Source organism: Balaenoptera acutorostrata, chromosome 18, assembly GCF_949987535.1.
Source record: "Balaenoptera acutorostrata chromosome 18, mBalAcu1.1, whole genome shotgun sequence".
NCBI lineage: Eukaryota > Metazoa > Chordata > Mammalia > Artiodactyla > Balaenopteridae > Balaenoptera > Balaenoptera acutorostrata.
This window is the reverse complement of record NC_080081.1, coordinates 5,294,408-5,309,524: the sequence shown is the minus strand read 5'-3', so window position 1 is coordinate 5,309,524 and position 15,117 is coordinate 5,294,408. Positions and strand designations below refer to the sequence as shown.

At 45.3% G+C, this 15,117-nt stretch overlaps 1 protein-coding gene across 1 annotated transcript in view; it reads right to left on the bottom strand.

Moving 5' to 3' along the window:
- Positions 1 to 8,157, bottom strand: part of EFNB2 (ephrin B2) — a 47,427-nt gene extending 39,270 nt beyond the window's left edge. The window contains exon 1 of the mRNA XM_007196779.3: positions 7,689 to 8,157. Within this exon, the coding sequence (XP_007196841.1) occupies positions 7,689 to 7,810 (122 nt within the window). The 5' untranslated portion in view covers positions 7,811 to 8,157. The remainder of the gene's footprint in view (positions 1 to 7,688) is intronic.
- Positions 8,158 to 15,117: the final 6,960 nt, after the last annotated feature.

The window sequence follows — 15,117 nt, the reverse complement described above, 5'->3', positions numbered from 1 at the left end:
GAAGCATTTCAGCAGGTGGTGGTGTCACGCTGGACCTCGGGTTCCTCAGCTGGAACACGAGAGGCTGGAGTGAGTCTGAAAGGTGGCATTTCAGACACAGGCTCTGCAGGTCAGAGCTTCTGATGTGCACAGGGGTATGTGGGTAGCACTCCTCACTACTCTGGCGGGATACGGGAGTCATCAGTATGTGAAAAGCACAGAGTAATGCCTCAGAGGCAAGAGAGACGTAACTAGCAAGTACTGGTAGAAGGATCCAAGGACCGTAATTAAAATTGGATGCAACCAAACGTGAATTGAGAAAATGAACTGGATTGTTTAAGAGTTTCATATAGAAAACATGAAGAAAATGAAGTTTTCAAAGCACGGTTCACGCATAGCCTTCTGAATGCTTGCCCACCACTGAGCAGTTAGAACATTTACCTACCCATGCTCTCGAGAATGGAAACAGCAAACTATTAACACTTCACTACTGCCAATTTTTTCTTCATATTTTGTTTGTAGGATTACTAAGAGCAGAAACAACTTGTTTTCCTTCAATGGCGCTTTCTCCTACTATGGTTTTTCATTTGAAACCAGCACGTCTGTGTCCAAAACCACAAAATGCTTTGGGCTAGAATTACATATTTGATGTCTATACATGAAAAGGGAAATAAAGAGCCTCTGCTGATTCTCTGTGGGAGCCACAGAAATTGGTGCCCCTGGCGTTCAGTGTGCATGGAAAACATTTCATAATTCATCGCCTACTCTTTTCACTGGGTCGCCGGATCCAACCATCCTTATCCCTAATGCTCCTGCAATAGGTTCTTGCAGGTAGAACGCAAAGCTACGTGTTGGACGCCGGTTTGTAAACAAGTGGCAGGACTTTCCTATATCATTTCTTTAATCACTTTAACCCTGTTCCTCATAGAAAGCTGGAGGCCAGGGCAATTCAGCCCCTCCTTTTGTCCTTTGCCTACCATAAATATGCACCAGTCTGCATCTGAAAGGCGGAAGGAGGCCGCAAGCTTGCTGGACATTTATCATGCTCTGTTCCCTGCTAACAAGCAAATACTTTGGCTGAATGGACCATTAGCAATCATTGTCAGATGTAGAATGCAAGGTGCTGGGATGTGACCAGCTTGTAAATTAGGGAGTGTCCGTTCTCTTTGATGAATCTGGACAAATGCACTGGATCTTTTGATACGTTTTCTGAATTAAATTAGAAAGGAAGGTAAAGTAGCTGGCGCTGGGTAGGGCAGGTCTCTGTGCAATGTTTTAAATGTTTTAAAATGGTGAAAGCGACACAGTAATGACCAGAAAAACAGGCAACAAATGCAATAAATCCATAGCTCCAAACAGTTGAGTCAGCTCTCTGAGAATTAGGAACAAAATCCACGAAATGGGTCTGAAATAGAATATTTAGGATTTAGTGAAGATCTTCAGACATAGAATGTGTTCCTCTAGAAAGTCCCCATGTTGCTGTTCAGAGACCAGCCCTGAATCCCCTCCATCCACGCCAGCAAGACAGACACTCGGGGTGTTTGTAAGCTTTCAGTATTGTCAGCGTCTTAAGAGTTCAGACTTTCCTAAAGAAATGCTGGGACTTTTCTAAGGCCCCAAATAGGGGGCAATAAAGCACAAATCTCCTTTCCGGCTTGACGCAACTGCAATGCCACTCTGCCCGGAACCCAGTGACAGCTTCAATGGCTGATTTTGGGTAACGACTAAAATGGAAAGTGTGGACGGCCAAAACAAAAGCCCAGCTTATTTACAAGGTTGTTCAGGACAGAGGGCAATAAGATTCAACAGCCTGGCGAGCTTCTGCTGTTTTTAACTTTCAAGCTGGCAGCACTCACACTTTTATAATCCTATCGTTTACACGAAGGGGGCCTGTCCCATTCAGCTCAACTCACAGGAGTGAAACACCATCTCCATAGGGCCCGTTGGTTTGGGCATATTGGATTACTACCGATTTGAATGAAAACTCAATTCCCCCTGTTATTTGTTTTATTATATGTTTTTTTCCAGGGTGGGAGAGACAAAATTCAGAGGAGAGCTCTCTGGCAGAGGGAGGGGGACAACGTATAATGTTTACCTCGGCTTCTCCGGGGCTGAAAGATGGCTGAAATCAAAAGGTCTGTGTTTTCTTTTCGGATCCCTCTGGGCCTACCTAGCCCCTCTGGGCTCTGTTCCTTCCCAGCAGGTCCCTGCCCGGAGCCCGAAGAGATGAAGGCGAGCACCGCCAACTGCAGCTAATCCTACAGAACGGCCGCCACTGTCAGGCCAGGAGCTAAAAAGGAAAACCTTGCAGGCCTGAACTAACTGCAGTGATCTGAAGTTTTAATCAGCCCCCAATCTCAATCTCTGGAAAAGGCAGTCAATGGAATCTACCTTTGCCATATTATCCGCCACCAATGAGCAAGAACTGAGCATCTTTTCTTCCCGGCTTCAACCATCCCGGGCCACAAGTGGGGCTTTCATACTTTCTAATCCGAGTTTCCAAGTCTGTGTGGCTCACACATAATAGCCAACAGCCTGGAGCAAGGGCCTTCCTTTCTACACCCTTTTCAGAGACATGTCATTGCCCACATCCAGCTAATCTATATGTTGCCATGGCTTCACCCTTTATCTGCCTTTACATCTTATGAACTGCATGGATTTACCACATTATTTTTATCTGAAAGACAGAAAATGGTGGTTTTATTGCCATACAATCAGATTACCGCTGCTAGTTTCTCTATGCCTTTTTACCATACTTCAATCAAAAGGGATCAGTTTCTTTATACTCTGCCCTTGATTTACATTACATCTGTAAAGACCCAGTCTGGGTTGTAATCCCCTTATTAACTATGACCAGGGTTGATTTGCCTAAAAATAAAAGCAAATTGTGTCAGACCCTTTCACTTTGTTTTTGATTCGGAACTACAAAATGGATTACTAAAGAAATCTTCAGAGTTCACACGGCTCGTATAGTACTGAATTTAAAATGAGAATTAAACAAGTCAAACAGGAGAGCCATGTCCACGGTTTACATTTTCCATCATGGGAGAAGGGCTGAATTGCTTATGTCTTTGTATTCTTTGGCTTTAGAGAGACAATGAAGCCACAGGAGTTTTTCCAAGCTGCTCGGAACCCTGTCCCATACCCTACCCTTCCCTCTTTGCTTTTCTTCTACCCTTCTCCCAGCCTCATTCTAATTCCTCCCCTAAAAAAAAAAAAAAAAAAAACTGGAGTGGAGGGGAGCTCTTCCCTGAAAGAACTAATTCCCGACTAGAAGCTTCTAGTTCTATGGGTTCTGCATATTTTAACCAAAATATTTTAAACAGTTGAACACTCCTGTTTAAGGCTCTACTCCACCACACAAAAGGCGAGCTCATAAGCAAATCTATGTAGATATATGATAGATGACCTGAAAAACAGGCTCTTTAGGTCAGCAGCCAGCGAAGGCGGAGATTGGGTGGGCCCGAGTACCATTTCAATGATTATTTTCCTTACAAGAGCCCTTCTTTTTGTCTAATTTGCAGTGGGAGAGTTTAAGAATAAAGTTTTCATGAAATGCTCAAGAAATGTCCTTCTTAGATTTTTTTTTTTTTCTTTTCTGACGAGGGTCTCCAGTCTGTATTTCCTTCCCCCGCCACTCCTATTCCTGTGACGCGTCACTGCAGTCATGCTGGGATCTCAAATCGTTTCCCATTAGGTGACCTCGCTGGGAACCGTTGCCAGATGGTGGGTGTCACCCTCAACCTCCCTGGCGCTACCTGAAGCATTTCAGTGCAAGGCCAGGTAGCCATGCCCCTCTGCGGGTAATTATCACGCTGACCCACCGACCAAAGGATTCCTCTCTGTAAATTTCCAGATAAGAGGTTTTACCAATAATTATTCTAAACATACCGTTTACTCTCCAGCTGACTCTGTATGGAGAAACCATGCCCATCGGCAGTTCTCAGCTGGTCTGGGGCTTGATAGCTAAGCTACCTGTCTCCCTGCTTCAGCCTGGGAGTCAGGGACACTTCGGAATGCTGGAGTCATTTGCATTTCTTTGCATCCTGGGACAAGTGTCAAGAGCTGTGCTTTGTGAAAGATTTAGAAGCAAGTGCTTGACAGAATCATCTTAACCTCCAGCTCCCGTTTCTGAGGCTCGAAGCTGTAATTGCCAAGGTTACAAAGTACAGTCCCTGGACACACGATTCCCAAATAAATTCTGTCCTCGTCTGAAAAGACGGCTCCCAAACATGTTGTGCGACCTCGCGGCAGTCCTGCCTTTGTGCTCTCCCCACTCAGTCGTCCCGCGGAACAGCGACAGTCCATTACCTACAGTTTATCATCCTGACAAAATGTGAGGAATGTGGATGTGAAAGCACTAACAATTCCACCCCTTGGTGCTTTGGGCTTTTTTTTCTCTCTATATTAAAACCGACAAGATTAACCCAAACGCAAACTGGGGAGCACAGTTCAAGGAGCTATTCAATCCGTGCTGAATGTGCATTTGTTTACCTACAAAAATAAGAATTTCAGACACAATGGAAGGCAGGCTGGCTTATATATGGTACTGAATGGACTGTTTAAACAGCACTATCCATTGTAGTTTATTTTATCAATCTCTGACAGGTCCATATTTATTCAGAGCCTGACTGTGGTGGAGCCCACGTATTATAGGTTATCTGGATATTATCCAGCCATTCTTTTGTATCAAGGCAATCAATACCAGGAATTCACCATTATGTAGGAAAAAACGACCTGGGAAAAGCAAAACTCTTGGTTAACTAGTATATGGTGCCTAGGGAATAGCACCCCTAGACATAAGAAATGAATGCTCTGCTGAAATTTTCAACAAAGTCAGTGTAATTCACTCTAGAATACCATACCAATACTTTTTTAAAAAAGAGCCAACCATTTTATTTTGGCAAAAACATCGTGCTGGAAAAAAATTGTTCTACTGAAATGCTAAGCCAGGCTTTGCTTTTCTCTCCAGAGTTAAAAAAAACAACAACAGAAAAACAGAAAAAAAACCAACAAACTACACAACCTGAATGGCTACAACTGACACAACTCTTCCAGAACCTATGGGTGCAGTGATTACCGTTTCAGTACTTGGAACTTCTTCCCACTACTGCAAAAACTCTCGGGGGTGGGAGAGGCAGACAGTGTGATTAAAGTAGTTATGGAGACGGTGAATTTACAAAGGATTTTCTGGACCCTGTATCCAAACAGCTGCTGCTCGCCCCCTCTTTCCACCACCTGCTAAAAAAGCTGACCTCGGAATGAAACAAATCTAATTACTGATGGCTGCTTCATTACAAATGAATTGTTCCACAGTTCCGAGGAACTGATGGGCAACTTCAATGCCTTTGATTACCTTCCTGCCACATCCCATTTACTGACCGAAACTTTTCCCTGGAAATAAACATGAAACTCCCCCAACAAATACGGCAACTCCTTGGCACCGGGTTTTTTGGGTTTTTTAAAAATTCATTCTCAAACTTAGAAAAGGCTCTGTCATATCATTCCTCCAGGAAGAAATCTTTCTGATCTCTCAAGCTAGCATTCAGCTGCATAACTTTGTTAAGCAGACCTTTTCCAGGGGACAAATTATCCCTTCCTCTAGGCCAGCCATTACGTGCGAATTTTAAAAGAAATTCTACTCTTGAGGGCAGAAGCAATCACGCCAACAGCAACGTCGTCTGTGCGGGGAGGGAGGCTTCTCCAAAAGCAGGCCTCCAGGAGGGTCTAAATCAGTAGCCACAGCTCAGAAAAACAGCCCGACCCTCACAGGAGGCTAGTGAGTAAATATCAGGTACTCCCCTCCCCCAGCGCACGAGGAAAAGAAGACATTGGTGTCGAAACCTTAGGCTGAAATAATGACTGCTCTACCTTTTTTTTTTTTCTCCAAGTAGGTATTTGTGATCCTACAAACCAGATAACGTCTACTGAGCCGAACGCTTAAGGGATTAATGGGAATTTCTTTAAACAAGATAGAAATGTAAAAATTAAATCCTGTTGGGGGGCGGGGAGGGAAACCCCAAACCAGAAAGCGGCTCCCGAAGGCATTCGGCGAGCGAAAGCGCCAAGCGGCGCAGAGCAGGAGGACTGGGGGGCAGAGGCGCGGCCGGCGCGGCGAGCATCGCGCAGGAAAGAGTGACCCCTGGAGGCAGAAAGCGAAGCCGGCGGCTCCCCCGGCTCCCGGCCCGGCTCCCCCAGCTCCCGGGCCGCAGGTCCCAGCCCTGCGCTTTCCCGCACCACCCGGCGCCTCACGCTGCGGTGGTGGAGGAGAGCCGTCACTGCCGCGACTTTCTCAGCAATTACGATGATCTTACACCCAGGGAAAAAAAAGAAGTCCATCCAAGATCAGGCTCCAGGGAAGGAGGCTGCATTAAGTAACTTCTACACAGAAGCAGTGTTGGGAAGTGCCAACCAGCATCCTGCAAGAATCTCTGTTTCATCCCATTTACAGCGGTGACGTCTTTCGCCCTTTAATAGGGAATTCTTGCTTAACATGTTGGTGAATTTGAAACTGACCACTCTTAAAAGAGTGGATATAATTATTTAACTACGATGTTATCTTTAAATCGATCCCCCATCCCTTTATTTCTAAATCCATGGCCGATTTGCTCAAATTAAGTCATTGATTTTGCTTCTGACAAAGTATGAACAGCCAATGTCTTCATACTTTCCCCAAGTTTCCCAAGGTTAAAATTCCATGATTCTGTAGGATTCGAAATGTATCCCCAGAATGAGGTAATATGTAACCCTGAATGCACAGATGACTACGAGTCACGGCCATATGTATTTATGGATGGATCGCCTCTTCTAAATTCTAAATGAACTCTGGTTGCTCGGACTGAAAATCTCCGCAAGGCCTGGCTTTCTCCCGGCTGCACTGTTTGATAAAAGCAAGTCGGATCCAAGGATCCCATTCCCGCCCAGGCTCCCCAAGCGCGAAGGCTTCAGGAGCTGCGTCGACTGGGCAGGGCCTTAATTAAGCTTTTGCAAAAAGCGTTCCTAAAAAAATCAAGTTAGCTGTCGGGGCCACAGAATTCGGGGCCATCGGTTCAGAAGCGAAGGGAGAGGCCGACCTGCAGAGGGTTCCCCGGAAGCCGCCTAAGGCCCGTCTCCCGGGCGAGGAGGAGAGGGCCCGCCGCCCGAGTTGTCCCGAGCAGGCGAGCTCCCCGCGCACCCCGCGGGCAGGCGGCGCGGCGCCGAGGCGCGCGAGCTCCGGGCGTGCCAGGGAGCACAGGCTCCCTTCTCCGCGGTGCGCTCCACTGCCCCCGGCCCGCGCTCCGCCGCTCCTCGGGAGCGCAGCATCGCTGCCTCTCCGGAGCCCGCCAGCCCCTGCGTGCCGCTCAGCCTGTTGGTGGCCCGGCTCCCCGTCCTCTGGAGGAAGTGAGGGTCAGGCCTCGCCATCGGACACCTTCCCGGACGCGACACCCGAGTCAACAGGGGCTTTTTTTTTTTTTTTTTTTTTTTTAAGCGCCGGGGAGCTCCCAGGGGGAAGGAGGACGAGGAGAGAGCCCCTTAGGGCCGGCGCTCCGGCTGGAAGGCCGAGCGGAGTCTCCACGAAGTAAAATGTGGTGGGGGACCCGGGGGCGCGAGGAATCGAGGGTCCAGAAACAGGCTCCGAGGCTCCGCGGCCCGACCCTTCCTCCCGCCGGGACAGCGCGACGCGGAGGACCCCGGGGCGGCGATCGAGGGGGGTCGTGGACGCGACTTACTTGGAGTTCGAGGAATTCCAATAGATGGGCTCTAAAACTATCGATCTGGAAATCGCAGTTCTGCATAAAACCATCAAAACTCCCCAGCAGTACTTCCACACGGAGTCCCTCCTCACGGCCATGGCCAAGCCGCTCCCAGCTCCGCGCACTCCTGGTGTCGGAGGAACAAGGTGCGGGCCGGGAGCCCCAATCCTCTGGGCAGACAAGGGAGAGACTGCAGGCAGCTCCGGGGCGCGCCGAGCAGCTCCAGCGGGCGCCGAGGCCGGTGGCGCTCCCCTCGGGGCCCTCAGAGCGCGGGGCGGGAGCGCACGCGAGGGGCGCGGCGGCGCGGCGGGCTCGGGGCTCCGGGGCGCCGCGCCGGACGCAGCTCGGACAGCCGGCTCCCGTGCGGCTCCAGGGTGCCGGGCGCGGGGCGGCAGGGAGGGCGCTCGGCCGGGACACAAAGGCCAAGAGACGGCTCGGCGGAGGCGGCGGGCCGCCTCGCACTATAGATCCAGGGGGGCGGGCAGCGGCCCGAGCGCGCGGGCGCCGCTTCGGCGCGGTTCCATGTCCCGGAGCGCGGAGCGCGGTGCGCGGGCGGCGAGGGGCGTCTCCGGGCGCACAGGAGCCTCCACAGTCCTCGCGGCTCCCAGCCCGCGGAGCAGGCAGGAGGGGCTCGGTGCTCGCCGCGGGCGCCGGATGCGCGCGGGCCTTTGTGCGCGGGGAGGGCGCCGGGACCAGCTCCGCGCGCGTCTCCTCACCCCAGCCAGCGCCGCCGTCCCCGCCGAGGAGAGTCAGCTCAGCCAGCGCGCTGTCAGAGCACTATAAACGCGGGGCCCCGCCCCGCACCGCTCAGCCCATTGGCCCGCCGCTCGGCAGCCGCCAGCCGGTTGGACGGCCGGCCGGTCCGTCAGCCGCCCCCGCCCGACATTGGGCGCCGCGAGGCGGGGCGCCGGCTGACAGGTGAGCCCCGCCCCCGGTCCCGGGCGGCGGCGCGAGCGGCGCGCGGGGGAGCCCGCGAAGGAAACGGGCCTGCGCGTGCACCCGGCGACCCCCAAGCTGGAAGGGGCGGGCGAGTGGGCAGCGGGACAGCCCGGGCCACCTGTCCCCGCGCCCAGCACGCGCTCTCATTGCCCGGCCAGTTTCCAAACTTCAGCAGAGGGACAACGTCGAGGGCGAAACTTTCCCTGCGGAGCGGAAGGCAGTGGGCTTCCCGTGGGTCTTCCTCCTTCACTGCAGAGCCCCCTCTGCGTAGACTGGCTCACATTCCGCTTGCGCAGCCCTTCGCTGCGCCCACCAGGCCTCTCAGTGATGCGTTTCACACCTGGTTTCGGTACCGAACGTCGGCTGGGGCCCGACCTAAGTCAGTGGGGCCGGGAGACGCAAAACGACTCCTGGGGACGCGGCGCCGGCGGGGCAGCCGACTCGCGGGGCGCGGCCGCCCGGGCCCCGCTCCCTCCGCGCCTCGCTTCCCGCGAAGGCAGCATCTCTCCCTCGAGTGCGCGGCGGCACACCCGCGCCCGCCGCGGGATCTTCTCCTTAATTAGCCTCCGGGCCGCGCTCATACCTCCCCAGAGTGACCGGGAATTTAGGGGTGACCGTGACGAATAGCGCCGAAACAGAGAGGCGGCAGGAATTCTTCCATTGGATTCCCGGCGAAGCGCCTGCCTAAGAGCCTCTGGGACGAGCGCCACCGCGCCGCCGCTTCCGCGGACCCACAGCGCCCACTAGCGGCCGGCCTGCGCGCTCTGCGGGCGAGAGCACAACTCTCGGGCCACCGGGACCCAGAGCCCGCGCAGCTAACGGCGCAGAGGGTCCGAAGGAGAGTCGGCAGAAATGACCTGACCAACAGCAGGGAGAGCTCGGCACAAATAAGGCACAGTACAAATGTTAACAGTTCGCAGTTTGAAAAAAGATACAGTATGCCGTACACCTGCAACATACTTGAAAAAAATTCCTTTCTACTCCAGGGTTTCTTTAATGTTTTAAAAGCAAAGAACCGGCCAGTATTCCTACAAATTCTACTTTTTGTTTTTAAGGCAAATTATCCACGAAGTTAAATTTAAAAGAGAAAATATATATGGTAAAAACATCTCGTTTAGATACTTATTAGTTTTCCTTTCACTCTTCTTTGTAATACCTTTTGAAGGGCTTTATGGTGAGTTAAGTATTCGTTTTTTGAATATTAAACGTAAGTTAATACATACTTGTGAAGACTAGTTTGTTAAGACCGGAAACACTAAGGCACGCGAGGTACCGAATACATTCATATTATTCCAAGTAGATCTGTGAAAGAAGAAAACAACTTTATTTTCTGCAATTTCTAGTTTTAAATGAAAGCCTCCACTTTGAAGAAACATTTTTCTTTAAAGGCTCAAAGACAGTAAACCGATTCGAAGTCATCGTCAGATTCCCAGAGGACTGAAAAACCAGGAAGGCGCAGGCGGTATTATTTCACAAAGGCAAAAGAGTCGTTTTCTAATAAGCTTACAACGTTAAAGGGATTCATTTGAAATTTAATATAAAGCTAGTTTACTATACTCTTTTAAAAGAACTAAAACTGAGTGTATCTCAGTAGCTGTTTCACATTTAGCAAACCTGTATTGTGAAATTTAAGTTGTGAACTCTTAGCACCTACATCCTCTCTCGCCAAGTAAACTAGAGGAAATAAAGGAAATTTGCATTGTCTGAAAATAACACTGGCTCCCATTTTTAGTAAATCTGATACTCTCAAATCCAAAGCACTTTACCTTGGGAAAAATGTAAATGTACATGTTTGAACTGCTTCCTTTCTTTAAAACCAAGTATTTGAACAAAAAATAAAACCCTACACAAAGATTCCTATTGCATAACTTTAGTGTGTGAATATGTATTAACTTACTTTCAGTAAATGTAATTAGCTGTAGAAACTATGTGAAAAGTATCAGCAGTAGCAACTCCACTGCTCTTTAGAGAGTAATTTCAGTAATTAAAAGCATCACCTCAAGCCACTTGTATCTATTGTAGGTATATCATGCTGGGGAAAAAAATCAACATCTGCGTGTACAAGACAAAGTTGAAACTTTAAATCCTCAGTCACATCAGTTGAATACCTCTTTGTATTTGGACTTCTGTTTTACAATTTTTGGAGAAACGTGGTTATTTTTGAAAATCTGTAATTCTACCATCACATATTTAACCCGACATCAAAAAATGAGATTTTATTTCAGCAAAGAAAGCTACTTCAACTGTTTTCAGAGTTAAGGAAGAAATTTCTAAAAGCCTAATTAATAAAAATTGGGGGGATTTCAGAGACATAGCCAAATATAAAAGTTGATGGATATAAATTTGAATAAATGTAGAATGAAGTGGCAAATATAAAAGTTGGATAGTTCCAGTTTTAAAAATAAGAGGGCAATGTATTTTGCCCAAGTAAGTGTGCGTTACTAAATAGTCAGGTTTCTGCCCCTTTTGAATCCATACGCAAGCTTTGGTCTTTAGAACTTATAGTTGTTTCTTACATATTCCTTGTACAGTAATCCACTGATTCTAAGATGTACTTCGAAAGACATCTTTAACTCCTATAAAAATAACAAAAGCCTTATCTAAATGTAACATTACAGAAAAATTGTCATTTGATTTATGTATGTTGATTAAATCTTGTCCAAGCCATGAACTTTCTACATAGCTGGAAGACTATTAAATTGCATGCAGTTTACCTCATACAAGTCACTGAAGTTTTTAGAACTCTCCCACAAATGACACTTTGCTCGGTTTATTCCACGGAAAGACCTTTCAAAACAAGAGTAAAATAAAACTCTTTCTTAGATCAACTTTGCCATACATTTGTCCATCTATCTGCTTCTAAAATTCCTATTATTACACATTGTAGCATGTTAGTATCTACTTATTAGTTTGGTAGGAAAAGTATTAGTCATTACACGGGGCTCTTGGTCAAAAGAATCATTTTTCCCTTTGGGAAGTTTCATAACTCATACCTTACAGACCATATCTATTCTTTATGGAATCAAAATAACCATTATTTTCCACTACAGTAATTTAAATCTCTAGCTCAAATTATCATTGCTTTTGTAACATTACTAATGCAAAAGCAGCCTATGTGGAAAGAATACAGGTTTGGCTCCAACTAGGTAGGGTACCTGGCTCAAGACCTCATTTCCTTATTTGCAAACCAACAAGCAGAGAGGGCCAGCCATTTTTAGTCACCATTCCAAATTGGCCTAGGTAGTTCGGTGGAGATAAACACGCAGGTAACAGCTAGCTGTGCAGTTTTATCACTCATTAACTTTAGCATTTCTGTGACTCCCACTTTGTGGACTGATATGATATAGACATACTGTATGTTGTAATAAAGTTAAATTCTGCTCTTAGCATAGAAGGGGTATTACAGCAGTCATAAGGAGACAACCCATCTCCTATTATGGGTCCATCAAACCATTTTCGCTCCTTTATTCCACCTTATAATAAGCTATTCAACAGAACCAATTGCAATTATATATTCCTTTGTTAATTCATGTTGTCATAAATTTAATTGATGGTGAAAGCTTGGGAAATGAGGAAGGCAACAATCATGCAAATGTATACAAAGAACAAGCCCATTTTATTCGAACCCTATTAAACCAGGTTTAGTGATCAACAGTTCTATCAATCTTAGAAGATACTGACACTACTGAACACACACACACCTTTGCCTGAGTGACAGTAAAACTACTGAACGTTGATTTTACTCTTTTACTCTGAAACTTACTGGCTTCAGACGTGGAAAGATAAACAAATATGTATAAAAAACAAGACTGTTCCAACATCCTCTGGTCAACCACTGGAGGCTCAAGTAAGGAACAATCTTCTTTTAAAATGACTTCCCATGAATTTCCATCATACACACACCAACTGTAATTTCTATTGGGCCCTCTGTATCCCCCTTCCGTTGCTTCCTAGCTGCAAGTCAGTTACTCTAGTAATTATAGATACACCATATATAATAGATCAGACAATGCCATCTAGTCATCTAAAAACCAATTATGGCAAATCTGCTACAAAACATACAGTGCAGTGTTATTAGCAAATTACTGCACCACTAGCAACTCCCTGACTATGGACAACAGAACGTTAAAAAGACAACAAACCCACCCTCAAAACGTTAAGAGTAAACAAGAAACATTACAAATAACAAAGGTGATGGTGAAGAATCAATACCGCCACTAGGGGCAATTCAACAAATGAAAGAGTGGGGCCTCCTGCTTGGGCTTCAACACCCGTCCTAGATTTTTTACCTTCCTTCTGCTAATTAGTAACACTCTGGTATTTGAGTGTTTATAAGACTCCTGGATGGACTGGCAAGTCTCAAAAATTAAGATACACTGTTTTCAGAATTTCTTATGGCCAATACAAAACAGATGGATGGTTCTGGAGGTAAAGGAGCAGAAAATTGGGACAACTGATAACAGAAGCTCTGGTTTTATTAACAGCTTTGGAGAAATTTTAGTTAAGAAGGACCCGAATACAAAATGAGGCATTAGAAACAACATATAGAGTTCAATTGGCCAGGATTCTATACTTATTTTACCTCAGAAAATTAAAAAGTACAAACTTCCTTTTGCAATTTTTTTTTTGTAAACTATTGTTATTTTGGGGGAAATTCTTGAAGTACTGGTGGCCATACAGAAAAGCTATGGACATGTTACTAGCACAACTAACTCAGAAATTAACTGAGGACACAGAGAGCCTAATTTGCTACATCTTCGTAAGAGAAACTGGAGCAGTAAATCTTTTAACTACAAACCCCTTCCCCTCTTTGCAAGCATTAAAGAGTCCTCACACATAGCTAATTTAAAGGTTTAGTTTATACAATTGATTTAATTCTGCAAACTCCACAATATAAATGGCAATAACTACATATATTAAATACTGTAATAAAAATAAACAGTCATTAGTTAATTCTATAATGCATTAAGAGCAACTTTAAAAAACAAATTGTGAATAAAGGCATACTTAATAAATTAGGGAACATCTGAGCTGCTAATAGTTTGGGAAAGAATTTGAACTTTTATAATATGCATACAAAAGCAGTGGAAACAAACAAAACAAATGACTACACATCGCCATAGCACAGAAAGGATTGGGTGCGTTTTATTAACCATGACATCCTCTTTCCTGCAGCCTGACACAGGAACAGTTCCATTATCTGATGTGAGTCTCCAACAGCAAGCAGATACTGCAGCCCGTTACTAAGCAACTTACTGTGATTTCACACCATATGTGGCAGGAAGAAATTTTTTAAAAATGAAAAGGCAGGCATAAGCTGATTTCTAATATTTTTAAGTCCAGGTTACTCTCTTAGATACAATGTTTAGAACACTTGTATACCAAAACAACTTTTAAATAAACATTTCCAAAAACTTGCATATACAACTTAGGTACAATGGATCTGCACCAAAAAAAAAAAGATTACATTAAAAAAAAAGTGTAAGAATCATGAAATAATTAAAGCTAACCTAAATTCTTCAGGTAAATAAAGTGAATGTTTTAGAGTAATAGGTATCATGTTTACTAAAAGTCAGTTCTCACTAGAGTTCATGCCTATTTAAAATTCTATCTTTAAAGATATTTAAACCTATTTTATTGTTCCTTACCACAATTAGACTTATGGAAGAACTCAAACTAAAGCAACAGCATTTTTCTTAGCATGCACAAACAAAATAATCTACCATTTAGTCATCTCATGAACTTATGTTTTCACATTTAAAAGACTGATCAAACTGTCTCAAAAATATTGGAAAGTTTCTCTACTTTGATGACATGTCTATGCATCTCAGGTAGCATTTTTATATCCATATCCTTTTCTTGAATAAATGTTTTAATACCAGTTCACTTAAACATTATGTAAAGATAAATGAGGCAGATTTTAGTGTATCAAAGTCATCCATAAGATATAACATGCAAAAACAAAACAAAAGCTTATAAGTTTAAATGTGTTTGTCCCCCCAAAAAACGTGCAGGTACCCTACACTGAAGATGATTTGACTACCTTAGCCTTCTGTAAAAGTACAAAAGCTAAGTTCTTTCTGATGGCCCACTTCGAAAATAATCTAAAATACTATAAATCTTTAGAATCATTCTTCTAGTCTTTATTAAGTATAATTTGTGGTAATAATACTTATATCCTAAAATAGAGGCACAGGATTGAGAATTTAAATCTTTTTCTGGGTGCTCAGTCTTTCTTAACGGTAATACTGTTGTCATAATTTGTTGTATCAGCATGAATTAGATATCTGTAAAATAGCCATTAAATATTAATTCTCAAGTATATTTAATGTACATATAAATCCTATGTTAAAAGTGAAAAGAAATATACAGCATAGTCCTAGGATTTCTAGATTGTTGACCATCAAAAAGTAAACCACCCTCTTTTAAGACTTAATAGAACTTTAAAAAAAATTGCTTCAACATA